General features: G+C 46.4%; 1 protein-coding gene across 2 annotated transcripts in view; it reads left to right on the top strand.

Moving 5' to 3' along the window:
• Nucleotides 1–26,850, top strand: part of ETS1 (ETS proto-oncogene 1, transcription factor) — a 122,251-nt gene that overhangs the window by 14,642 nt on the left and 80,759 nt on the right. For both annotated transcript variants that reach the window (XM_048827424.2, XM_048827422.2), the window contains exon 3: nucleotides 2,905–3,043. In XM_048827424.2, the coding sequence (XP_048683381.1) occupies nucleotides 2,905–3,043 (139 nt within the window). The remainder of the gene's footprint in view (nucleotides 1–2,904; nucleotides 3,044–26,850) is intronic.

Raw genomic sequence — 26,850 nt, 5'->3', positions numbered from 1 at the left:
CTCCTCCTCACCAGCAAGAATCTCCCTGACAGCAGATCAAAGTTCTCTGGGAATATGGTGCATGTTAGCCCACCCGCTTTACAATCTAGCTGTGTAAACAGGCCTGGTTCTCTTATCTTGAATAATGGCAGTGTAATTGTATTGGGCTGGGAAGGCTCCATTGTGCCCATTGCTCCTGCTATTCACACCCTCTCGCTCCCACTTAGATGTGGTCTCTTGGACAGGCGCGTGGGGGCACATGTTTATAGTGGGAGCCCGTGGGAGTAACTAGAGGTCCATCAACCCTTGCCCATTTCAGTCTCATTCTATGACCTCACTGCTTCTTCAGAAACCCCTTCCAACAACCATTGCACTTTGCTAGGAGAAGTCGCTCCGCCATTGGCAACCACTGCAGGGACTGGGGGAGGGGTATGGGAACTGCAAGTTTTCCTGATAGCATGTGAGGGTTTCATGTGCATAGGGTAAACTGAGGCACAGAGTGGGGCAATGGCTTGTCTGAGGTTGTACAGCAGGTCAGTGACAGTCATGATGAGGAGACCTGTCTTCTAGACCTCAGCACCTCCCATTCAGAGTCCGAGGTTTGCATTATATGTTGGGTCCCCTTTGAAATGACACTGGTGACTAAATCGAAGGCAGGGATTCTGTCACGTTGCAAAATAACCAGATATAATAACACAGCTGGAAACTTCTTCTCCAGTATCCCTGGTTGGAGGATTGGACTAGACCCTCCTAGCCATCAAGTCTTTGTAATGCCTAATCCTGATTGATACTGAAGTCATTGGGAGGCAAGGGGGCTGAGCAGCTGGGACCGGGCCCATATACCCTTTCAAAGAGCTTTGCAAACAGCCATCCTAGCCCTGAAGCACAAGAGTGATGGAGGGCTGACTTCAGCATTGTGTCTCGGTGACTAGTCTCGAGCCCTTTATCTAGCCTATTTTTGAGCCTCTGCAGCATTCTCCAGCTGAACTATTCTTACTGTTTCCAAACTAATCGTTCCTGATGTCACGTCTAAAATTATCTTCTCCTTCCTGCAACTTCCTACCACTGCGGTGTCTAGCCTGCCCCCCTGCTGCACTGCCCTGAGCCCACCCACCTGCTCTTTTTGACTCTGTCCAGGCTCACGATGGCCCTTTTCCCAGAAGCTGGCTGAGCAATTCTTCAATTGTGGCTTAAAACTGCTGGTGAGCCTGGAAGAATGTGTTCTTGGTTGGCTCAGTGCTGCTCCTAAAAACAGCCTCATGGAATGAAGGGGGTTCCACGTTCCCTGACATCACCAGTTCAATGGGTGATTGTCCCTCCCCCCAATGCCTTCTTCCCTGGAACCTGCCATCACTTTGAGGCATGGACAAACCATTGTCCTTATAATAAGCTTATAATCCCCAGGGGCTCCCTAGTTCCTCGGAGATGGGTTACATGATAGAATTAAAACCACCCTGCCTCTCCCAGAAAACATACTCTGTGGTCCCAGCAGCGTGTAGGGTGGAGACAATGGGTCAAGACCAGCTGGGAGGTATGACCACTGAGTGCCTCTCCTGAGGAAGGGGGCTGAGCCTTACCCCAGCTGAAATAAGGCTGCTCTTCCTTTGTGTCAAACTACGCTTCCCTCCTTGTATCATTTTCGCCGGTGCAGCTGCACCTCTGAGCAGAGGGAGCACAGATTGTATGCCCTCCTGTTTCAGGAATGAATGTGGCCCCTAGCATTAGCAAAGCTCTAATTGGTGGTGTCGTGAAATGCACCAGGCTAAGAAATACCAAGCGTTAATGTCCAAGCAAAGCAAAATGCTGGGTCCCAAGATCTCTTCTGAACATGTGTCTTCTGCAGACAGACCATCCCCGAGAAGGGAATGAGGAAGGGATATTTGTCCAAATGTCGTTATCTTCAGTGTCCTGAAATTCAAGACAAGAGACTGGTGATCTCTTAACTTCTGACAATGTCTCATGCCAGATTTTGGCAAAAAGGCCTTCGTGACCTTCTAATGACCCAGCTTGATACCCAGCTGAGGTGCTTTTGAGATGAATCATTCTACATGATACAGTTTCTCTCTCTGAGTAATTCTCATATTTTTAGGGTTAGTTCAGGTGGGTCCAACTTTTCAGATGAGGTCAGGGCCAGGTTTTCAAGGGCTTAGCACCCTCGGTCAAGGCCAATCACCCAACATGCCGAGCTGTTCAAAATATGCTGCCCAAATATCGAAAAGAGCCAGGTGCTTTGGAAAGAACTGACTCTAGTAAAAGGGAAGGAAGAACGGCTGTTAAAAGGCAGCAGCTTCCTGTTGGTTCCTGGACTGAGGTGGTGCAAATGAGGCCATAAGCATGGGCGAATATAGAAAGGGATGTTATCAGCCAGTTTCTGGCCCCAAATATCAGCTCAGTTCTCCCCCATGGGTGAAGAGGGGCACAGCTTGCACCTGTGGGCAACAGAGTGCTGAGGAGAGAGATTTCTGGGAGAGGGCCGCAGGTGGGTGCGCGGCTGCTGTCCATTGGGTTTCTGCTGCCTGCTTTCATTGGTGGCTATGGATCCCCACTAATTGGAGCCTGTCTTGGGCTGTGGTCTGCTAATGAGCAAAGGGCGAACAATAGATGTTTTGGTGTTTGGATTCATGTCAACCTTAAGCTTTGCATGCTGCATTTTCCAAACCTCTCAGGCCTGCAGAAGTGGGAAGGAAAATATTCTGGGCTTTCCAGTGAGAGTCCCAGAACATTCTGCATCCCTCTGGGTTTTTGTTTCCTTTTTGTTTCCACAGCTCCAAACAAAATAGCTTTTTATTTGACTCCAGATCAAAATGTCTGTTTTGAAGTTTCTCCTGAAAGACATTTTCATGAGACTTTTTGGAAAGAGCGATTGTGCTATGTTTTGAATAGATCTGCTTATCAGCTGATATCTCTCCCTTGTAATTGAGGCAGGGTGCTGCCAATCCCTATGAAGATCCTTGGATGAGCTGTGGCTTTCAGTCCACCTGCTACCAGCAAAGGATTTGCTACCCAGTCTGGGATGAGTCGGCAATTCAAGAAGTGCCCACTGGCTTAGAACGCTACAACTCAGGTAGGCCCACTTTCTACTAAAAGATGGGGGATGAGTTTAAGGTGCCTTTGTGAGCATGGGAGGGATTTTATTTGTGTCCTCTGTAGGATTCGGCAGATGGTTTACATCTAAAGAGCAGCATTCTGGGTCTTTGGGAGGAGAGCTTCTTGGGGGAACTTTGCAACCTCCTGGTCTCAATGTACTAACTTCCTCTTTTACGGCGGTGCCTATAGAAGCCTGTTATCTGACCCCGGCTAGGCTGGGTTGAGCAATAAATTACTGCTTACTGGACAATCTTAATCTTAATGTTATCTTGTTATCGTTCCCACTCGCCTCTCCCTCTGGCTTCTGCCATGGTCTTGTCTTGATATAAGATTGTAAGTTCTTTGGTACAGGGGCTTACTTTCTTCTTGCTGAAATAACTGTACAGTGCCTGGGCCAATGGAGCCTCTAACAGGGGTTCCAGGACTGCAAAAGTGTGTGTGTGTGGCAGGGGGAAAGGGAGAGGCAAGCAGCCCCTCAGTCATGCCAACCAGCTCTGGTCAGGGGCCAAGGGGTGGGGGGCTGAACTCCCTGTCTGTCCTGTTGTTGTGTCCCTGCTGAGTTCAGGTTCTCAAAAGGTAGGGGCGGGGGCAGGCATGGCCACCCTGCTTAAAAAAGCGTGTGTAATACCAATACTATGTCTAGCGTGAGTCTGTCTTGCTACGCTCTTCTGGAGTGAACGTTAAACAAACAGAACATTGTTACTGTCTCCCTCTAGTGGCGATAGCCCTACAAAGATAAAAGCCCTTGTATTATTTAGAGCAATTAGAGATTCTCCTTTTAGCTCAAGAGGTAGAGGCCTGTGTGTGGGGAGACAGGGTTCTATTCTCCCCCTTGCCATCCGTGTAGCTTACCGTGGAGTCTGTCTCTTGTGACGTAGATGAGTGCTAGAGCAAGGATTTGGACTCCTGTGAAGTGAAGTTGCTGGAGACACCCTGGCTCTCTCTTCTTACGAGGGGACTGCAGGGGTGTATCTGCCTGGTACGCTCTAGTATGTACATATACTTCTGTTCCATGCTGGATGGAATTCCAGGCCTCACTGCTACAAGATCCTCATGTGGTCTTTGCTGACTGCAAAGAGGATTGTGCACTGAGGAGCAAGCCGAATATGAACAGCAGGTCACATCCTCTGTGATTCTGGGCCTGGTTAACAGAGTTGGCCCATCCTCCACCTGGACTGACTTCCTGGCAGATTGTTTTTGTACACAGGAGTGGGACCCTGGGACTCCTGAGTTCTGATCCCAGTGTCAAGTTAATGATGCTGTGTCTGAGTTTTCCCCATCTGTAAAATGTGGATGACCTCTTGAAGATGGTGTGAGGAATAATTGGTGAATGCCACTGCAGAGGCAACAAGAAGGCAGTGTTGCCAGGTGGATAGAGCATGGGACTTGGACTCAGGAGACCTGGTGTCTATTCCTGGCTCGGCTGCTGGGTGAGTTCCCCTATGTCTCAGTTTCCCCATCTGCAAAATGGGGATAATGATACTGACCTCCTATTCTTTGATATCTGCTGATGAAAATTTACATAAGAGTGAGGGAATATTATTAAATTCAGCAGCGTTTCCTTAAGATGGCTTCATAGCCAAAAGTCTTGGTTTCCTTTTTTGTGAAGGAAAGTATTCTCCGGCTAGGACCACAGTCTTTCTTCTCCTCCTCCCCCATAGTTCAGAACCATGTGTTGCAACTAATTCAGAGGGGAAGGCTGTAGTCCCACTAAAGAAGGCTGTAGTCCCTCTCGTGTACCATCATGCCCATCTGCTGTCCGCAATCTGGTCTTGTCCGGCTAAGCGATGAGCTGTGACTCCAACTTTACTACCAGATTCTTCGCTTTATGACTTGGCTTCGTGTCCTCCCTGCTCATTTCTGTCTGTCTCATCCACATGTGTCCTGTCTGTCAAAATGATTCTGAGCTTTTGGGGGCAGGGATTGTCTTTGTTTTTTATTGTCTGACCAGCATCTAGAACAGTGGGGCCTTGATCAATGATTGAGGTTCTTAGGTGATACCATACTAATTGCTCTCCCTCGAACATGACTTCAAAAGACCAGACTTCCACAGAAATAACACTGAAAATCAGGTGGCCCTTCCAGGTAAAAGTGTCAAAGCACTAAGTGATCAGTGGGTGTCTTCCCCACCACCGGGTCTCTGTTTGTGGCTTGGAAGCACCTACCTACTTGTGGAGCTGAGCCCAAGTTAGAAACAGACAAGTGACCAAGTGTTTGTACAGAACCTAGCCCCATGGGGCTGTGATCCTGACTGCGGGTCTTTGTGTGACACTGTAATACAAGTAATCATTTTTAGCTTTTTTCTTTTCTTTTTTTTTTTCCCCATCCTCAAACAGAGCATGAGATTCTCCAATTTATTCATAATTTGAAACTCATTACAAATTTAATCAATGACTAATTCTTGCTCTGTAGGTTGTTCAGACAGGGAATATGACAGTCATGTCTGCAGTTTGTTCTGTCTCGTGTCACTAACCGGCACAATGTGAATCTCAGATTGTTCATGTTCACCCTGAATACTTTCAAAGAGGCAGAATTGCCCAGTGGGTTAGAGCACTTGTCTAGGACTTGGCAGCCCTGGTTACACAAAAAGTCTGTGGCAGAGCAGGGGAAATCACTTAGCTGCTCTGTGCCTCAGTTTCCCCATCTTTAAAATGGGGATAATAGCTCTGCCCTGCCTCCCAAGGGGGTCATGCGAATAGATACGTTAAAGACAGGCAGATGATCACATACGATGGTGCTGCAGGGCCAAATAAGCACTTAAAATAAAATTCAGACTAGGCAAAAGTGACCCCTGGCAAAAAGCCAGTATGAGGTTATGGCATCGTTTATGCCCCAGGTAAGCCTATCACGTGCTGTGTAGGTTTCAGTGCTGCATAGGGCCTGTGCTGGCCCTCTGTCCTTTTCACCCACTGTTGGCTACATAAATTGGCTGGCTGTTCAGGGAAAAGCAATGAACCCACATGATTAATGCAACAAAACAATGCAACAGAGCTGGTGAATTTTACAATCAAGTGTATCATTCATAATTCATTCTTGGCAAATATTCAAACATTTCAACTAAAAACGTTTGCTCTGTGTGCGCGCGCACCCGCATGCGCCAGCAGTCGTAGCAATGAAGCTCAAGCCTTGGTATGTTAGCAGGAGGCAGGCTGTGAATGCGGTTGGACTCAAATTCCCTTTTGTATGCAAGGGAATATTCTCCTCATTTCTTAATTTGGATATTCGCTCCACTCTGTGGGTGACCTGTCTGACCACAATGCTGGTTCTCTGCACTGACAAAATCTGTCCTCGCGACATTGGGATGTACTCGAACGTTGGCAAATCTAGTAATCTGGAAAAGTTTTGTGTTTCTCTTCTTCTCTGCGAGAATGTACTCTCCAGGGAGCAGAGTACCTGGGACCCAGCCCTCCAATCCTCCTACAGGGTCTGTGAAATATCACAGCTGCAGGACTCAAGGCCTGATCCAAAGCCTGTTCGAAATCAATGGAAAAACTCCCATTGGCTTCAATGGGCTTTAGATCAGGTCCTTAATGGAGCAGTATCTGTAAAAGAAATCTGATTTCCCCTGGCAGGACCTCTGATAATCTGTAGGGGATTCTTCTCTTCAATTCTCTCTACTGTACTTTAATTTTATCTACCTTTTGGCTTCTTTTCTTTTATGGTGTCTTGCCTTTATGGTCTAGAAGAGTTTCTAATTTTACTTAAGAGGAAACCCTTATTTGTATATATCGCTCCGCACTTTCATTTCTGCTCCTCTGCACTTTGGTTACACATGCAAGTCCTACACTGTCTTCTAATCTCTTTATGGATAGTGGAGGGGAGGCTATTTTGTTTTGGTGGTCCTCGTGTTGATAAAAGAAACAGAAGGAAAACCAAAGTGTAAAAATGTCCCTTTGTGATACAAAACTGCAGCTTTGCTAAAAGTTTCAGGCTCGCTTGCACTAACAGAAGAATTTTTGCCTTTGATGCTAGAGAGAGTTTATTTACATTGTGCTCTAAGTCAGATAAGATTATGGAGTGATATGAATAGGGTAAGCGTGACTTGGAGTTTAACTGGACCATAAACATTGGGGGTGGGTGGGAGGAGGAGTTATGTTTTAAAAAAAATGCAAGAATTTGCAACTGGAATGTTGATCGCTCTTTTTGCATCACAGAGATGCGAGAGCGTAGCTTGCTGCAGCTGGGCGGAGTGTTCTTGTGCAGAGTGTCAGGAAAGGTTTGCTCTTCTCTGGTTGTGAGCCTTAAAGTGAACGGTTCATCTTGAATCCATGGTGAACTTTCCCAGGTGTAATGTACCTACTGCACCACTTGCTCTGTCTGCTCAGGCAAGGGGAAAATCAAGTGTTGCTAAGGAATGAAGTGCAGTAACAGGCTTTTGAGTGCCTAGGACTGAAATTTTAGGACATGCTCCAAGTCAGGAGTGAGGCCCATAAGATGAGTTAATTCACATGGGCTGATGTAATAGAGGGGGTGGCTTGTCAGCATGGAGGGGCCTTGGCAGAGCTGAATGGGAGCTCTAGGAGTGGAGTAGCAGGGTGGGGTGTAGTTCAGGATTGAAGACTGGAATATCAGGATGGGTGATTGAGGGGTGTGTTTGGGGGTAGAGAGTGGCACAGGATTGGAACGGCAGGGGATGCTGCAGGTCAGGGGTAAGGTGCATTGAGGGAGGTGGACGGTGTGGGGCAATAGAATGGTACTGCAGGACTGAGGTGTATTTACTGTGTCAATACCTCCAAGACACCTGCCAGCTCATTATGTAATTAGCCCAGGCTCTCCAACTCTCTTCTATAAGCATTACATTTCCAAACAAAAAGGGAAACAGCCCCAGCAAGCTGTCCCCTGGTGCACGGAAACCCGCAGTGGTGGAGGAGGATCCAAATCTGGGGTCTTGCAGTACAGGTGGGCAAGTGGGAGTCAGAAAAGTGAAATCTCTACTCGTATCATGGCCCCAATCTTTATGGAAAATCAGAAAGGTGATTTAACAGTGTCAATGTTTGCAGTGTCGGGGGCCTGAGCCTTCTTGCCTTGGTGGAAGATGAGGGTGCTCTGCCTTTGCATGAGGGTCTCTGCACCTGGCAGGATTAGGCCCCTGGGAATTGGCTCCCCTTGCATTCTGAACAGGTGCAGGAGTGGAGGGATCACCTGACTCCCGCTGAGTGCTGTCTTCATAGTATGACTAGCCCAACCAAGTGCAGGGCAGACTGAGGATCCCTGTGAGCGCATGGGGGCCTTGCCCAGTTTCTGTCTGAGACTTTGGTTTGGATCAGTCAAATTCTCGTCCAGGATTTAGGCAGCCAGGAAAGTAACTGTCTCTCTGCAGAAGAAGCTAGCTTCTGCCTTTGTCCTAATCTGGTTCATCATTGTGATGTGGCTCCAGGGACTCTCAATAGGATACAGAGCCCTTCACTTTTCTAGGTCACCGGTATGAAGCTAGGCATTAGCAACCCTCTGCTGTGTTCTGTGTGAAATGGCAGCGAACCCTTGCCGAACTGAGAGGCCTCCACACATCCCAGAAATCTGCCACCCCCCCCTCCACTGGCATTTTATCCAGCTTCACAGATGATGGACGTATTGTTTGGAAGCGTGTGACCCCTAGAGGGGTAAGTTGAGGTGGAATCTCGCTCTACCATTGCCCGGGATATACTGTTCAGTGGAATGAAAGATGTCTTCAGTCTGCCCAGTTGTCAGACTGGTGCCATGACTAGCACAAAACTATTGGAGAGGATCTGAGGGCAATATTCAGATTTGGGAAATGAAATATTCTTGGCAGCATCTTCTGTAGCTAGGGATATTTCAGTGGTCTCTGCCATTATACACAGGTAAGAGAATCTTGTTCTTAATGGGAGAGATGGCTGAAATGACTTTAGTTCAGGAAGAGGAAATTTTCATGAATCTTTTTGTGCTGCATTCAACAGATCCTAACAGCGAGGTGTGTCCCCCTGCAGCTCATACCTTAGCATCACTTCATTAAATTGCTGAGGACAATGGGCCTGGTTCAGCAATAAATGAGAATAAAAGCTAGCCTAGGAGGTGACAGAAATAGCTGCCTAGAGCTTGATTCTGCCCCCCTTACTATGCAAATGGTCCCATTGTTTCCAGTGAGGATACTTGCATAAAAGATATTGTCCACCATGAATGTGGGGGGAGGCAGGATAAAGGCTTTGATGAGCCTCATAAATAGGCTTTGAAGGATTACACACACACACACACAGACACCCACCCCATGAAAAAATATGTCCATGGTAAATAATCAACATTTACAGATGGGCTAAGTACGAAACGTGCTGCTTTAGAAAATTAGAGTTTGACTTTAGGATATTTGCTTTGTATATTTTGACAGATGATGTTGACCATTTTGTGTTTTAACAGTTATAAAGCTTTAACTCTTTAATGACTGTAGACATTGAGATTCAAATGACTCTGACTCCCCCATTGTCTGATTTCCCCCCCCCCCCAATCTAAAAAGATAAAAATAGAAAAAAATACTTAAACTTAGATACCTGCCACCATTAGGACAACAAAAATTGAATTTTGCCACACCTACTCAGAATGCTCTGCTGGTTGTCTTGAAATGTTCTGCTGAGTCCCTGAATGTTTCTCGGACCTGCCCCACTGGCCTGGAAATCTCTGTCCCTGCTCTTACTTGCCGTAATTCCCGCTGTGTCTATCAATCTGCCCTTTTGTGCTCAGATGGGAACTCCAACGGTTTGGTGCAGGTTCATCTTGTGCTAATGGCTGAGCTGCTTCATCCAACCAGCCTCTTCATTTCCCCCCCTCCCTCCACCTGCCCTTCCCAAATCACTCAGCTGTTCTGCTTCATCAGTACAGAGGAAGCCAACAAAATTGATGGGGTGAGGATGTGATGCTTCGGAAGGGTGCCCTTGTCCAGCTGCCTGGAGCCAGGCCTCATCTTGCTAACCACTCTAGCCACCTGAATGTTGCACAGGGTTCCAGGTCTTGCCCTGTGCAACCCTTGAGGCAATCAGAAACCCTCTTTCCTGACTGATCGGACTTGGGGGGCTGCAACAGAGCAGTGTGTGACCGCACATGGTGTGTGTGACCACTGCATGCTTCCAAGCTGGCCTTTGTTATCGGAAACTATCTTATTCCCAACTGCTGCTCCTGGGCTGAATCCTCCGCAGAATGGAGCTCGTGCTTGATGCAGCAAGGGTGGAACAAGCTGTCTCTGTGCCACCTTTCCGATCCCTGTTTATAGGGCTGCCGGAGTGTGAAATTGTCCCTGGCTGCTCTAAGTTAGCTGGCTGTGGCAGACCCATAGAAACTGCTCCACCAGCTGAGCTCTGGCCAGAGCCGGGCCAGTGCAATGGTACTTCTGTGGCATCTACTTGTTAGAATCCAAGGAGCTGGGACTGAGGTGATGGATAGTAACCCAAGTTCAGACTCTTCTTGCCTTGTAGAACTCAGTGCTGAATGCAGGTGGGGGCCTAGTCCTAATGGCTGGCAAAATGTCCTGTATTGTCCCTCCCAGGACCAAGGAAGAACCCCCGATTTCTCCCCCCACCCCCCATACACACTTTGCTTTGCTGTGCTCTCCACTCAGAATCGGGCAGAGGAACAGCTTGTGGCTCAGGAATGAGAAATAAATTCACTGGGACTGCTCTTAGCTGGGTGACTAGGGACTATGAGGGCTCCCCCACAAAGATCCCGCCTCCGTGGCTCCAGATCTGATCTCTAGTGGAGCTCCCCCGAGGAAGGCTCTCTTTGTGTGCATTTTCTGGGCTGTTTTCCAGGCCCTCTCTCAGAGGAAGGGGGACGGGGAAGGAGGGGAGTGAAGGCCAGCATGGCTCAGCCCCCAGTGGCTTCTCCAGCTGCAGCACGTTTTCGAAGTGACGCTTTAAAAAAAACAAACAAAAAAAAAAGCTCTGCATTTTTCCATGTGCTTTTATCCTATTTTTAACGGCAGCCTCCTTCCCTTTCTCAGCCTCCTCTGACACTTGCCCCCCATGCCCCCAAATGCCGCTGCCTCCCCCGCACGCTCTCTGCAGAGATGAATGGGCTGCTTTTCACAGGGAAAGGGCAGGGCTTCCCCTGGACCATCCCTTCCGTGGCTCCTCCAGCAGAGGGGGTGGGGTGGAATGGGGCAGAGAAAAACATAGGGGGCATTCAAGGAAGACAGGTTGGACTAAGGGCAGGGGAGATGGGAGCTGAGGATATTTGTTCACTTCTAGACAAAGGAAGGGAGTGTATTTGCATGAAATTCCCTGCAAAGCTGTCCCATCTCTCACTCTCTTTCTTTCCTGCCTCCTTTCTCCCCCGCCCCACCCCTCCTTATTCACTGCCACCCTGTCTGCAGCAGCCCAGCCCAGGGCCCTTAACGGGAGCCGGGGATGGATGGATGGATGAATGAATGGGCCCTTTCTGCCTCGGTCTCTCATCATCCTCCAGCCTGAGTCAATGTAGCCCCTCACGACAGCTACAGCCTGGGAGTCTGCTTCTGTTTATAACCTGACTGGAGTTGGTTTCATTGGACCCCTTCACCCCCATGATGTCTCATTGACTGGGAACTTAATTGCATCACACTGCCTGCTCCAAATGGAGGCTCTGGAATTAGTGGAGAACAGACAAAATTCTCTCCATTAAGGGGCACGTATTCTGGCCCAACAGCAAAGAGAGAGGGCGCCTCTGTTCCTTTCAGCTGAATCATAAAACCATGGACCATTTGTGGTTGCTAAATCTCCCATGGCACTGTGAGCAAAGGCCAGGCTCTCAGTCCTCAAATCCAGTCGGGTAATTGCACTCCACCTCTCAATCCCCTCTGCAGCATTAGTGGGACAGGGAATCATGCTCCACTCCATGTGCTGAGCCGTTGTGCAGTGTTACGTTCCACCCCAGAGGTGGGTGAAGTGATTGATCTCCCCTCCTTAGGGCGAGATCCTGCAAGGGGTGAGCTCTCTCTGAGCTGTGCTGAGAAGCTCCCAACTGCCATTTGTGTCAGTGGGAATTGAGGACATTCCACTCCCTATATGAGTCTCTCAGCGCCCTGAGACTATAATTTTTGCAAGTTTATGTGGAAAGCACTTTTTGAATCTCTCTGGAGGCAAGACCGTGGGGGCTGGCTCCAGCTCCATGTATCCCCTCTATAAGACGGTGCCAATGTTGAAGATTTATTTTCATTTATTCAGTGGGATGATAAAAATCCAGGGTTTTGATTTTCTATTTGTTTCTTGTCTGAGTCTGGAAAATCCTGCCTCTTGCCTGATGAGATTCAAGAGCCCTTTGTAGTAGGTCAACACCAGGGATTGAGCCTGGGACATCCAGCATTAAAGCCTTTATCACTAGAGATGAAGGAGCAACTCCTCCATGCAGTAGCAGTAGTAGACTCATATCCTCTGTGGCCCAGCCGTTGAAAGGCATTGAATAGTGGGTTATGCCTGCAAGAATTAGACCAGTGATTGAAAAGACCTGTCCTGGTCTAGATGGCCACCAAGAGGTGAGCCACCATATCTGCTGAGTCCTGAAGCTCCTCACAGAGGAACAGGTAAGTGGGATCTCTTTCCAGGTCCAGAGCTTCCAGTCTGTGAGGCATGTTGTGCACTCTAAAAGCCGGTAACAGAGATGCCCTGGAATGCTGCTGGCAGACTTGCAGAGAGAAGCACAAAGACCTTGGCAAAAAGGTGACCAGCAGTTCTAGCTGCCTGTCTTAAATAGCCTGCTGTAAAGAGGCTGCAGGGAAAGGAGTAGAGAACTGACAGTCATGTAGGAAAGAAGGAATAAAGATCTTCATTGGGTCAGATAAGCAACAAGCTGGGAGATGCTGCCACAAAGCTCTGAAGGGTCACCATGGAAGATGCATTCTATCTTGGAATGGGTCAGTCTCTGAAGGTTCAGAGCTTGCATTTACTTCAGATAGGCCTCATCTGAGCCATTCCCACCTCTCTGGCCTCCAGAATGAGGCAGGGGCCTGGTGGGTCACGGGGAGGAGAGAGTTATCGGCAAGATGTTTGAACTTTAGCACTTCACTTTGAGCTTAGGGTGAAGGAGTGGTGGGGGGGGGGCGGAGGGGATGGGCCAAGGGCTAGCCTGCCCTTAAGCCCAGCTTCGAACAGGGCTTGAAGTAGACTCTGCTGTCTAGTCCTATCATAGTGCCATCTGAGCAGGGCCGGCAAGAGCTTTCCAGCAAGTCTCCCTCTTTAATTAATCTTTGAATGGAAATGGTTGGCTGGATGATGAGCAGAGGAGGAGTGTGTGCGTGTGTGCAGGGGAGGGGGGGAGCGTGGGCCTGGAACCCTGGAAAAACAGCCTGTTTCTTTCAGCTCCTGGCAGAATGGAGCTCCCCCCACCCCCATCCCTCCAGATGTTCACTGTGTTTATAGCTGCTGAAGCAGGAGACAGAACTCCCTCATTAATACGTTTTTCTTGCTTGCTCTTTTACATTGAAGCCAGAAGTCTCGGCTCAGAGTCTGCAGCTGGATAAGAGCTGGGGGTGGGGAAGAGAGAGGGGAGGTGTGTGCGAAACTCCCATCCCATTCAACTTCCCCCCGCCCCCAAATCCTCCCAAAATACACATGCCCTGAAAAAGAAAAAACACTAGCAGATTTTTTATTTCAGAAAGTAAACACTCCGGCCATGGGGGTCTGGAGGTTATGGGAAAAGAGGAAACCATCAGCCTAATCAGGCAGGGACACACTTCCCCTGCTGAAATAAACCAGAAATCATTGCATTACAGGGCTCCTCCACGGTTAACCCCCATGCTGCCACCACAGCTGAGTGATGGTGAGCCGGGGAAAACTCTGAGTTTGCTCAAACATCCCCCCCCACACCCCGATTTCCAGCCAGAATGGGATACAGCCAGCAAAGGGGGGGGCGGTGCGGGGGGGGGGAGGCAGGAGGCAGCATTTGATATTAACCCTTGAATTGGCAGGCCTTTTACAAAAATCCAACAGAGAAGTTATCATTTCCTACTAAATTCTACAAGGTTTGTGGACCACCTTATAGAATTTCACAGCAAATTTTATCTCTATTTTAGAATTCTATAAAATGGTTCCAAAAACCGATAGAGAGGAGATCATTCTCTATTAGAATCAATAAGATTACAGGGTCCTGTTCAACTTCCATAGAACCCTCTTAGTTTTAAATTGTGGAAGACTTTTGCATAAGAGTCATTAGATTATGAATACTTAAACTGTAAATTTGTTGGGACGGGGACCATGTGTGTGTTGTGTGTTTGCACAGCGTCTAGCACAGTGGGGACCTGGGCCATGATTAGGTGCTATTGCTATACTAATAACAATGAGTAGGGTACGTATGACTGAATCACGCACCCTCTGGACCAAGTTTTCCAATAGGTCTCGAGCTATTGCCTCTAAGTCTGCACTTGGACCTTTCCTATGTCTAGTTTGTGGTCCTGGAGCTAGCTCCTATCAATGGACAGATGATAGTGGTGCTCTGCATAAAAGGGATGGTGCAGACAAATTTCTAAAAGTAACTGAGTTTGAAATGTTTCAGAGTAACAGCCGTGTTAGTCTGTATTCGCAAAAAGAAAAGGAGTACTTGTGGCACCTTAGAGACTAACCAATTTATTTGAGCATAAGCTTTTGTGAGCTACAGCTCACTTCATCGGATGCATACTGTGGAAAATACAGAAGATGTTTTTATACACGCAAACCATGAAAAAACGGGTGTTTACCACTACAAAAGGTTTTCTCTCCCCCCACCCCACTCTCCTGTTGGTAATAGCTTATCTAAAGTGATCACTCTCCTTACAATGTGTATGATAATCAAGGTGGGCCATTTCCAGCACAAATCCAGGGTTTAACAAGAACGTCTGAGGAACTTGAGTTTGAAACGCTGTTGATCATTGTAAATTAATAAATAATATTAGGCAATTGTATACTACCTGCAAACTCTAGCGAGGTACTCACCTGGCACCCATCACCCTAGGATCTGAGCGGCACTCTGTCATAATCTGTTTATCCTCTCTACATCCCTGGAGCTAGGGAAGTATTAGGCTCATTTAACAGATGGGAAACTGAGTCGGAGAGGTTATAGCTGGGATTTTCTTGGGCTTCTTAGAAAGTTAGGCAGCCCACTCCACAGGGTTTGGGACCTAACTCCCTTAGCTTGCTGGACAACAAAATGACAGATGAAACTCAGGGATGATAAATGCAAAGTGATGCATGCTGGAAAACATCATCCCAATTATACGTAGCAAATGATGGGGTCTCAATTAGCTGTTGCCACTCAAGAAAGTGACCTTGGAGTCATCATGGATAGTTCTCTGAAAACATCCACTCAATGTGCAGTGGCAGTCAAAAAAACTAGCAGAATGTTAGAAATTGTTAGGAAAGGGATAGATAAGTCAGAAGTATCATAATGTCACTATATAAATCCATGGTAAGCCCACACCTTGAATACTGCCTGCAGATCTGGTCACCCCATCTCAAAAAAAGATATTCTGAGTGGAAGAGGTACAGAGAGGGGCAACAAAAAATTATTAGGGGAATGGAACAGCTTCCATACAGAGGAGAGATTAAAAAGACTGGGGCAGCTCATCTTGGAAAAGAGGTGACTGAGGGGGGACATGATAGAGATCTGTAACATCATGAATAGTGTGGAGCAGGTGCATAAGGAAGTAATATTTACCTCTTCATATAACACAAGCGCTCGGGATCACCCAATTAAATTAATAGGCGACAGGTTTAAAACAAACATAAGGAAGTATTTCTTCACACAATGCACAGTCAGCCTGTGGAACTCATTGCCAGGGGATTTTGTGAGGGCCAAACATATAACTGTGTTCAGAAAAGAAACTGATAAGTTCCTGAAGGATAGGTCTATCTATGGCTATTAGCCAAGATAGTCAGGGACACAATCCCATGCTGACATGCTGTGGGTGTCCCTAAGCCTCTGACTGCCAGATGCTGGGACTGGATGACAGGGGATCGATCACTTGATAATTGCTCTGTTCTGTTCATTCCCTCTCAAGGACCTGGCATTGGCAACTGTCAGAACACAGGATACTGTGCTTATGCTTATGATACTTATGCTTTGGAAACCCCAGCCTATGTGTCACAGAGCACAGGGTGTCTGCAGTAGAGTTGGGAACTGAGTACAGGTCTTTTAAGACTTAGCCCAGTGCTTTCCAACATGACTCTTTGTCTTCCCTATCATTAATATTTTGTGAGGATCAGGGCAGGAGCAAAACCCAAGACCTTATTTTAAATCTAGGAGACACGATCTTTGCAATGATAATCCTGGGCAACCTTCTTTTACTTAAACAGAATCAGAGATCATGTCTGACTATCCAGCCAGATCACTAGTGATCTCGGCCGGATTTAAACCAGTGACCCAGTGGTGAAAGTTTCCACTTATGGTCCCCCTAAGCCATCATCCAGCCCCTTTCAATGCCACCACTATAATGCAGCACGTCCCAAGAGCGCAGTGTGATGGAGACCGGCAGAGTCACCAGGCTTCCCCCTTGCTGTCTCAAGAATGCCCTTGAATAAGTACGTTACCACTTCTTAGGGGGGATTGAGGACTTGAATGCAAACTAAATTCCATGTGGATACTACTGTTGGGCAGATTTCGAAAGGTTTGGAGTTGGTGTCCAGCTCAGATAAGCACCCGAGTTTAGATGCCTCTTTGTGTCTTATCTGAGCTATTTGAATGCCTTGAGTCTGCAAAACTGGGCTGGAAATGTCATGGGAGCAGGCTTTCTTGTGCTGTTTTGGATTTGTATAATTATTTGTAGTGCCTAGAGATCCCAGTCCAGATTGGACCTTCATTGTGCTAGGCACTGTGCAAACATATAGTAAGAGATAGTCCCAGGCCCCAAAGAGCTTGCACTGTAAGGGTTTGAGGGGAAACTGAGCAGAAGTGACTTGGACAGCAGGTGAGTGGGGGGGTGGAAGTAGAACCCAGGTCTCCTGACTCCTTATGTAGTGTCCTATCCACTGCCATGCTGGTTCTTCTGATTTCTAGCCTTGTTTGGATCCCAGCATTGCAGAGGTATGTGAATGCCAGTAATAATGGCATGAAGGTACCCAAATGACTTTGAACTTTCATATCTTAGATGTGGATTTTGGCTCCTTTTTTGGTGGCAAAAGGACCCTGCCCAGATCTTCCCGAAGTTTGGGGTAACTCCTATATGTGGTTTTAGTTTGGTCTCATCTCTGGATCTTGTGCTCTCCAAATTGGGTTTCTTGCCTTCCATAGATAACCCAGATAGGAATATTGGGTTTTTACTGTGCTTTCTGCCGGCTCACTAAACCTTCTTCCTCTTCAGCGCTGCTGCTTGAATAGGGCTCATAATTCAATTGGAAAGAACATTCTGCAGCTCCTTGTTGGCCTAAGTAGCCGGCAGATACATTCAGTTGAGGTCTCTGCCATCATGGCTGTTTTGTCTCTTGCTTCTATGATCCTGTCAAGAAGGAAAGATTCTCCTGTGGTGAAAACACTGGACTGGGAGACCTGGATTTGATTCTTCTCTTTGCCCTTACTGAAGATGTGCATGTGTGGGGATTAATACCTTGCAAGTGTGTTGGGAGGCCTAATTAATTAACATTAGTAATGTGCTTTCAGACCCTGGGAAGGAAGGTGCTGTACAAATGCTGAGTATTGCAATCATTTGCTCCCTCCCATTTCCAAAAAATGTTGGACAGACAAACCTCTCCTCCCACGAAGCAGAAAATCCCCTCTGCACGGTAGATGTCTTAAGCAATACCAAGGCACTAGAAAGCCTTGATAGGCTGTCCCCATGAAACTATGCACAGTCTTCAGAACACGTGCCGAAGTTTGCCCCGAATCTCTGGTCTCTTGAATAGCAAGCCTAATTGCGGGAAAGCTGCTTTTCAGCACACAGGATGGGCCCTTCCTCGTGGTTTTTAGTATCAAGAGGCTTTGTAAAGTTGCAGTGTGTTGACTGTTGAATATTTCACAATGGATTAAATACTGCTCCTCTCCTCACAGCTGTTTCGCAGGGAGGCAGACTGGATCTCTCCAGCAGTCGGAGGGACTAATGGGATTGGGTGTGTGTGTGGGGTTTGGGCAGAGAGTTTGCATAGAAACTGAAGGAGACAGTGTGGCAATTGCTCTTAGCCAGGGGCGAGCAGCAGAATGGGTTGTGTTTTTGCTGGGGTGGTTCCTATTAGCAGTGGGAAAGGTTTGGGATTTGCAGGCGGAGCTTGCTTTGTAAGCCCTCTCTGCTGTGTTATAATTATGGTGCTAGATTCTCAGCTGGTGTGAATTGGTGCAGCTCCGTTAATGTCAATGTCATTTAGACCAGCTGAGACACTTCACTTCTTAAAAGGACAATTCCATATTTCCAGCGTTCATGGTTTAATCCTCTGGCAGTGCACCCACCCATGCGCACGCACGCCCCTCTGGGATGTAGAGGTTAGCAAATGGTCATGAACAAATCAGCGCTTCCTCCATGGATATGTCTACACAGGGATCAAACCCCTGTGGCTGGCCTGGGTCAGCTGACTTGGGCTCTGGGTCTGAAGAATTGCTGTGTAGACATTCGGGTGTCGGCTGGAGTCTGACCTCTGGGACCCAGGGAAGGCCCTAGAGCTCAGACTCCAGACTGAGCCCAAACATCTACGCAGTGATTTTTAGCCTTGCAGCCCAAGCTCTGCAATCATGGGGCCGTGCCACAGGGCTTTTATCCCCATGTAGACGTACCCCATATAAAAATCCACTCAACCATCACTATTAGCAGAGGCTTCCCTTTAGCTCAAAAATAGATGTATATTACATTGACCCTCCCTTGGGTTTCAGTTAAAATGTTTTGTGCAGTTGAACCCAGAAAATAGTTGTGAGGTTTGTGAAATCTGAATTTCATCCCTACCCTTCCCATGTGACATTAGCTTCTTGGCTGTTGGGATCATAAACGCCAGCCAAATTTGGCTCTTGGAGGCATGAACAACTCCCACTGACTTCAGTGCAAATTGTACATGAGGACAGAATCTATCCTTTAAAATATAAGGGCCAAATCCTGGCCCCACTTAAGTCACTTGCAAATCTCCCGTTGACTGCAGTGGGCCTGCATCTGACTCTAGTGCAGCATGAAAGTATTAACGGCCCAAGTGTGCTCAGGGGGAACTTTGCCATTGACTGCAACTGCAGCAGGATAAAGAACAAGAGGTCAATAAAGCTCTTCATGGAACTATACATGCAGACACAACAGACCATGCATAACCAACAATGTATCCTCCTAGAAAACATCTCAGGTAATGACAATGGATGGGTATTAGAATATTTGCATGGAAAAGAAAGACTGGGCAATATATGTCTCTCAGCTAGCGATGGGCAAGCTGGTTTTGGTAAATAAGAACTAACCCAAACCTTCCCCCCGAGGTCATATATAACTATTTTTTGCCAAACAAAAGTGGTGAGAGAACTCCTTCTCTTCCTTCTTCTTCTTCTTCATTGTCATGGTGGTCTCTGCATCACCACAATTCAAACAGGATCTAAGGCATTCATGGTGGTGGGCAAGGTGCAAGGATCTAAGTAGAAGAGAATAGGGAAAAAAAGTGAGGATATGCCTTGAGGGAGGCTGTTCAGTTGGGATTTCTGACCTGGCCAGTGCCAGAAATCTTACAAAAGGATCTCTCATTGTGAGATTTCAACCTGGTTTTGCAGGCCAATGGGGTCGGAATAATTGTAGATGCTAGAGATGGAAAAGGTCAACCCATGCCAGTTGCAATGCAGTGTGGTGGTGTTAACGTGAATGACAACACAGGACGCAGGGCAAAGGAGAGTCTGGCCCTAGATGTTTACTACTTTTTGCTAACTAGATAAAAAGTAAGAAGGAAAAATTTGAATATGTCAGGAGAAATTTCGGATCAGCCTCCCATGGAATTGGTGATAGTTTCACCACTTGGGACTTTTAATCCAGACTGGATGAGGCAAATTTTTCCCCCTTCTTCCCTTGCCCTGTACTGTATGTTGCCATTTATATTAGGAATAACACCTAGCTCTACTCCAGTGCTTTCAGCTCTGATTAGCATTTTGCAAAGGAGGTTGGTATCATTAGCCATGTTTTACAGAAGGGGAAAGTGAGACACGGGGCAGTGACTTGTCCAAGGTTACGCATCAGGTCAGTGGGCAACCCAGCGAGTGGAAAAGGCTACTAAAACCAAATGGTTACAGTTTACACCCTCTCTGCACTGGTTTAAATGACTAAACAAGGTGTAATGCAACAGGGAATGCAACCCCCAGGCTCTTATCAGAGTGAGGCCCGAGGCTGCCAATTTCAGTAAGGCTGCTCAGAAGTTGTCGGTCAAAACTGTTTTTTGATGGAAAACTTGGGGCTTCGACTCCAACAAATTTGTTCACAGAGTGTCTGCTTTCGAAGGAAAATTCCAGTGTTTTGTCAGTAAACTGAATGTCCAAACCCAAACATTTTTCAGCTGAAAACCAAATGTTTTGGTTTTGATATTTCCATAAAAAGTGGGAGTTTTCCACGGAAAATGCCAACAAAAATAAAAAAGAATGAATTTTTTCTCAGTTTTTTGCAGAAACAAAACCCTGTTTTCCCACCAGCTCTAAAATTCCAGGAACAGATCCGAATTGCTCCATAGTACAGGACTGTCTGAATCCAGGATTCTGAACTAGTGATTATCTAAACTAAGCCTGCAGAGGGGGAACTCTGCACCAGATTAAAGAGAGTGACCCATGCATGGAAAGAATTGACCTCCTATCTCAGATCAGACAGCGTTTGAAAGGATCTTTCTTTCATGCAATTTGTGTGTCAGCCTGTATCTCTCCACAACAGTATTTGTGGATCACATTCATTCCATATTTTCTAGCCTGGGAAACCTACTCCAGTGGTTCTCAACCTTTACAGACGACTGTACTCCTTTCAGGAGTCTGGTTTGTCTTGCGTACCCCCAAGTTTCACCTCACTTAAAAACTACTTGATTTAGTTGAGGATTGGTCCTGCTTTGAGCAGGGGGTTGAACTAGATGACCTCCTGAGGTCCCTTCCAACCCTGACATTCTATGATACTTGCTTACAAAATCAGACATAAAAATACAAAAGTGTCCCAGCACCCTACTATTGAAAAATTGCTTACTTTCTCATTTTTACCATATGCTTATAAAATAAATCGATTGGAATATAAATATTGTACTTACATTTCAGTGTATAGTATACAGCAGTATAAACATAGTCTGTATGGAATTTTAGTTTGCACTGGCTTCGCTAGTGCTTTTTATGTAGCCTGTTGTAAAACTAGGCGAATATCTAGACAACTTGATGTACTCCCTAGAGGACACCTACCCCTGGTTGAGAACCACTGACTTACCCTTTTATTTGGGCTAAAACGTCCAGGTGAGAATGAATTTGCACAATGCCTTGAAAATGTCATTTCACTTCATTTCAAGTCAGCTCATCTCCCTCCAAATTTTGTAGCCACTGAGAATAGAAGGTACCTTCTGAAATCCTCCCCGGCCCTCTCATGGTTCATTAGCCACCAGTTTATGGTGACATCAGACCATTCCAGCTGTGCTTTCTGCTCCACGCCCACCCAAAACAAGATGGTTTTATCAGGGCTTTCCCACATTTGCCAAGTGGAATTCAACATCCCACTCCCCGTCTCTGCCACTCCTCACTTCATTAGCGTTCTAGATGTTTATAAATGGAAGAGATAATATTTTTAGTTTCCAGTTTGAGTTTCCAGGGCAGCCACTTTCTAAAGCACTTAGGAAGTTTAGAGAAGAGGAGGTTATATAAACGGCTTTTCCTCCTGGGCTCTTATTAATCGAGTGGCTAGGGGAGCCATTCCCATAGCTCTCAGGAGAAAGGGCACTGGCTGGGTGAGAGGGGGCCCTGGTTAATGTGTTGAACCTTTCTGCTCTCTCCTGCTCAATCCATTTCTTGAGATGAATTAGGGAGGAACTCAAGCTGCAAAGTTCAGACCTGGATCTATGCTTTTCAACTCACAACAATTCAGAGGTTCTTAGATCAGAGAAGCTCTGTCTACTGGTTACCATAGAGGACTGGGTATCAGAAGAAGTAGGGTGCTACTCTCTAGCTCTGCTATTGGATTATTGCATGGCTTTGGGCAAGTCACTTAATCTCCTGGAATGAAATATTTGGATGAGTGAAAACCTCCCTGTAATTTGACCTAAAACGTTTGCATTGGCAGAGGGTACAGTAAGTATGATTTGAATAGCAATGTGCATTGTGGCAAGTTATTCTTTGTGCTTTTACTACAAAATCCCACATATATATGTGTGTGCACATGCACGCTCATTAGTTTTTTTTTCTGGCAAGCTGCAAAGCATCTCTAAACCTCCTCAACACTTTCCTACCCATGCTCCTGCAGCAATGGCTGTCAAGAACAGGCCAGGAGCAATAAAGGAGATGTGTGGGTTTTGAAAACAGGAGCTAACTTCATGTCCAGTTCCCACCAGAACGGAAACAAAGCTCTGTCTCCTCCCCCATCTCCTTCCTCTCACTTTCTCCCTGGGACAAGAGTTAGGATCTGGGATCTTACTGCTTCACTTGTGTGGAAAGAGGTTTGACCACACTAGCAGCTCCAGCTGTTCCAGGGCTGGAACTGGAGGTCCACAGGAAATCAGCTCATTAGTCTGCAGACCCTCCTCCTGGTCTTCCAGCCATACACTATCGGTGTGAAAATAATTATTTCAATGGCCAAGGATGGAAAATAATGATTTAATTGGGGCAAGGGGGATGCACTCCACTAATGCTGACTACAGACTTGGCAGAAAGCAACCGTATTTCCCCTTGGTCTGGGGAGCATGTGTGACATGGTAGGGGGAGGTGTTGGACATCTGGAGCGATTTAGCAGTGTTGTGCTCTTTTGTTTGCGTTTACACATGAGCTAAAGCCCAGCAAATTCCCCCAAAGAAGCAGAAGGTGATGGATGGAGAAAGTGAAACTAGCCCCTTATTCTGAGCAGGAACACGTTGTGTTTGACCGCTCTGCTTCTGCGTGACCCATTCTCATGATTCTGAATTGAAGCTGAGTCAAGACAGCTTACTAGACTTGCTGAGCCAATGGGCTCGGCTGTTCTGGCAGCTCCTGTGTGCCTACCATGTGGAGAAAGATCATCTGAACTTTCTTGATAGGCCAAAAATATTTCAAGATGGATTTGGGGTGAAGGTTCAGGTCAGTTCTTATTTTATCCAGACCAGGTTGGCCTTTATTTGAGAGACATATTTTGCCCTCTTGCCCTTGATGCCAAAACACTAATGAGTCTTTATCTATATTATGTTGTACTCAAGTTATGGATCCAATCCTTTTGCGGTCATAGTCAATGGCAAACTCATTGTGAGAAGGATCAGGTTTCTATCTACTTATGCTACTATAATTTTGGGGCTACTCTATTCCTAGGAAGAACATAGAATGTTTGCAAGATGTACATAGATATTAAACACATCCTCTTTTTGGAGAACTGTATCCTACATTTATAGGAGGGGGATTTATGCAATATAAACCCATGTAGAGGAATAAATATAGTTTTGGGAATCAGGAAGTCCTGAGTTCTAATAGTTCTAATCCCAGTTCTGCCACAGATTTACTTTGGCCAAGTCATTTAACCTCTCTGCTTCAGTTTGCTTGCCTGTCAAAAGGGGATAGTAATATTAACCCACTTGAGAAGGACGTGTGAAGATTAATCAATAAATGTTCAGTACTTTGAAAGATTTTGGATAGGTTCTTCAGTCTAGAGAACAAAGTGGCTGGAAACTAGAGCTAGTTAAATTCAGATCTGAAATAAGGCACAGGGTATTTTTTAAGTGATGGCAATTAACCATTGGATAAACTTACCAAGGGATGTGATGGAGAATCCACCACATGGCGTCTTTGTCATAACTGGGTATCTTCTGAAAGAGACCCTCTAGGCTTGACCAGCAACTGGATGTAGGAACTGCTGGGTGAAATTCCCTGGCCTGTGCTATGCAGGAGGTCAGATTAGATAATCACAATGATCTATGACTGTATGAATACAAAGGGTCTGATTTGCAGAAGCGCTGAGTGTCTCCAACTCCAGTTGGAGCCAGTGGGAGCTGCAGGCATGCATGTTGTTGTTAGCTAGCCATGATGGGGGCTGAGGGTGGGCAGACAGATAGGGAAGTGAAATGATCTTGTACTCCTAAAACCACTATGTCCTGAAAGCTCCATTCTACCGATTTTAAACATTTCAAAAACTGAAGTAACTGGTGGTGACAGTGATAACAGATAAATAAGGGTGAGGATCTTTCCACTGGGGGTGGAGGGCCCTGCAGACCAGCTGTCTCCTTCCCATTTGTACCGACATGGCTTCTGGGCCGAGGGAAGCTAATCAGGAGACCCTCATGGGGAGAGAGGCGTGTTATTTAATTAGCCTTACAATGGACTGACTTGGAGACACGTGGTGGCTCTAAGAGAGGGAGATAGATGTCCTTTTAGCTGGGCTAATTGTTAGGAAATAGCGGGGTCTTTGTTCAGGCCTAGCATGCGGCCTGTGATCTCTCAGAGCCCAGGGGCTGCCCCGCTTATAATTTTAGACAGATCTATTCAGGCTTGCTCTGTAGCGCAAGGCAGAACAAGAGCAGCATTGTTGTGCAGCCAGGATTGCCATCCAAAACACCCACCCTGAAAAATGCAAACACGTGTAGAGCGGAGTATTTTCTCGGCCATTTATTCTCTATAAGGCAGGGCTGCCAAGCGGAGACAATTGGGAGGGGCGAGATTTCCAATGCGGAGAGTGCTGAGCAAGACTTTTTGAAATGAAATGCACACAGACAAAATCCTTTACTGCGAGAGTGAGGAACTCATTAGAAACAGCTCCCGAATAAGCATCTCCTTTCTGAAGGGGCAGATCTGGCAGAGGACAGATTAGGACTTTACTGGGACTGGGCCCACTCAAAACGCCAGCAGCAAACTAGTTAAGGGTCTGATCCTGCAGCTCCGTAGGTAGGCAGCTGGTGTGCCAGGAACACAGCTTGTTACACTAATCATAATCCTTAGCTTGAGCTTCCTCCATCTGCGTGTTGTGTCTCCTCAAATGTTTGATTGACATCTCTCTGGGGCAGGGACTGTCTTTCCATACTATGTGTGTACAGCACCTGGCACAGTGGGACCCCGTTTCCTGATTGGAGCCTCCTGCTGCTACTCCAAAAGTATTATTATTATTATTATTTATTCTAGTAAAGATTAAGAACTGGGACACACGGAATGATCTGCACAAGGTCACAGAAGATGTATCTGACACCACTAGGAACTGATCTTGCAACAGTTGAGTGGGGCTGGGCTGGGAAACTGTTTTCCCATCCTCTGAGAATGAGGGTTTTGAAAAATGTTCTTGTCTGGAATCGGGATGAAAAGTCAAACTCAAAATTTTCAGGGACCAGCAAACCGGAAAAAAAAAATCAGTTCAGGTCAATTGAAATGTTTCATTCTGATTGCCGCCTTCTTTCTTTGTAACTTTTCTTAGTGTTACTTACGTTAAATTTCAAAATGAAAAGTTATTTTGAAACAACCCCACCCCTGAAACGTTTTGTTTCAAAAATGTGGATACTTTTTTTCAATTTTTTTCCAAATTGGGAAAGTCATTGAAACTGACCCATTCCCGTGACCTGAAAAAGAGCTCTGTGGACCCCAAAACTTGCCTCTCTCACCAACCAAAGTTGTCCAATATAAGATATTCCCTCACCGGCCTTGTCTCTCCCATTCCCTTGAACTGTTTTGGTTTCCGTGAATCAGCATTTTTCAATTAAAATACCCTTTGTCAGAAAATTCCTCAGTTGCTCTGCTCCTGAGCCCCTGACTGGTGTCTTCCCCGCATGGCCATCCTTAGGGTGTTGAGGGATGTGCTCTAGAATTTCATTTCCTGAACCACTCATGTTCATTTTGCTCATATGTCTGAAGCATTCAACACATGCACAATTATATCTGTTTGATGGCTGCAATTTCTTAGGCTGAGTATTGTACTAGGCTGAGCTTTGGGCTTGGACTGTCTGACTGCCAATGCCCTCATGGAAACAAATTGTGGTTCTCCCGTTATCTCTCTTGGAGTGAAGTTGTTCAATAACCATGGCGAAGCCGAGAAATATGTATTCCAAATAGCTGTTTGCTGTGTGGAACATTTTCCCCTGGTTTGTCAGAGTAGTAGTAGCATGTGATTCCATTGCACATTTGGGAACAAAAATCCCAATTTCCCAGTGGGAGCGGATAACAGAGCAGATTAAATCCACAATCTGGGGTGAAGGGAGAGGCTGGGCAATGTATAGAGATGAACCCAGAATAAGAATCAGAATTTCCCTGAAGTCCAAGTGGGGTCAGACCTGGCGTTTCAGTCTAGACTCGTTTCTAGCAATACAGCATGAACATGTTCACTATTTGTTCACTGCCCGAGACCTATGGAATGCCAAAATCAAAGTTGCAAGCACAAATAAGTTCTCTGGGTCTCAGCCTGGCCCCTGTTTGTTCATATTACAAAGCTACTGAGCTTGTTGACCTACTTCACAAACGTTTGATGCTCTTGGCTCCAAAGAAGCCCAGGGCTGGACTAGCAGGGATGCTGCATATTGGACTGAGTAGACCTGAGTGTTAGTCTGTATTCGCAAAAAGAAAAGGAGGACTTGTGGCACCTTAGAGACTAACCAATTTATTTGAGCATAAGCTTTCATGAGCTACAGCTCACTTCATCGGATGCATAAAAGTGGAAAATGCAGTGAGGAGGTTTTTATACACACAGGGTGGTTATAAAGATTTCCACCTGCATAGCTCTCCAAGCAGGGTAATGAATGAGTGCCAATGTGCCCCACTAATGAACTTCAGCAGAGGAGGGTTACCTTGCCAGGACACCGACTG

Source organism: Caretta caretta, chromosome 22, assembly GCF_965140235.1.
Source record: "Caretta caretta isolate rCarCar2 chromosome 22, rCarCar1.hap1, whole genome shotgun sequence".
In the NCBI taxonomy this organism is placed as follows: domain Eukaryota; kingdom Metazoa; phylum Chordata; order Testudines; family Cheloniidae; genus Caretta; species Caretta caretta.
This window is presented reverse-complemented; position numbering and strand designations above follow the sequence as displayed.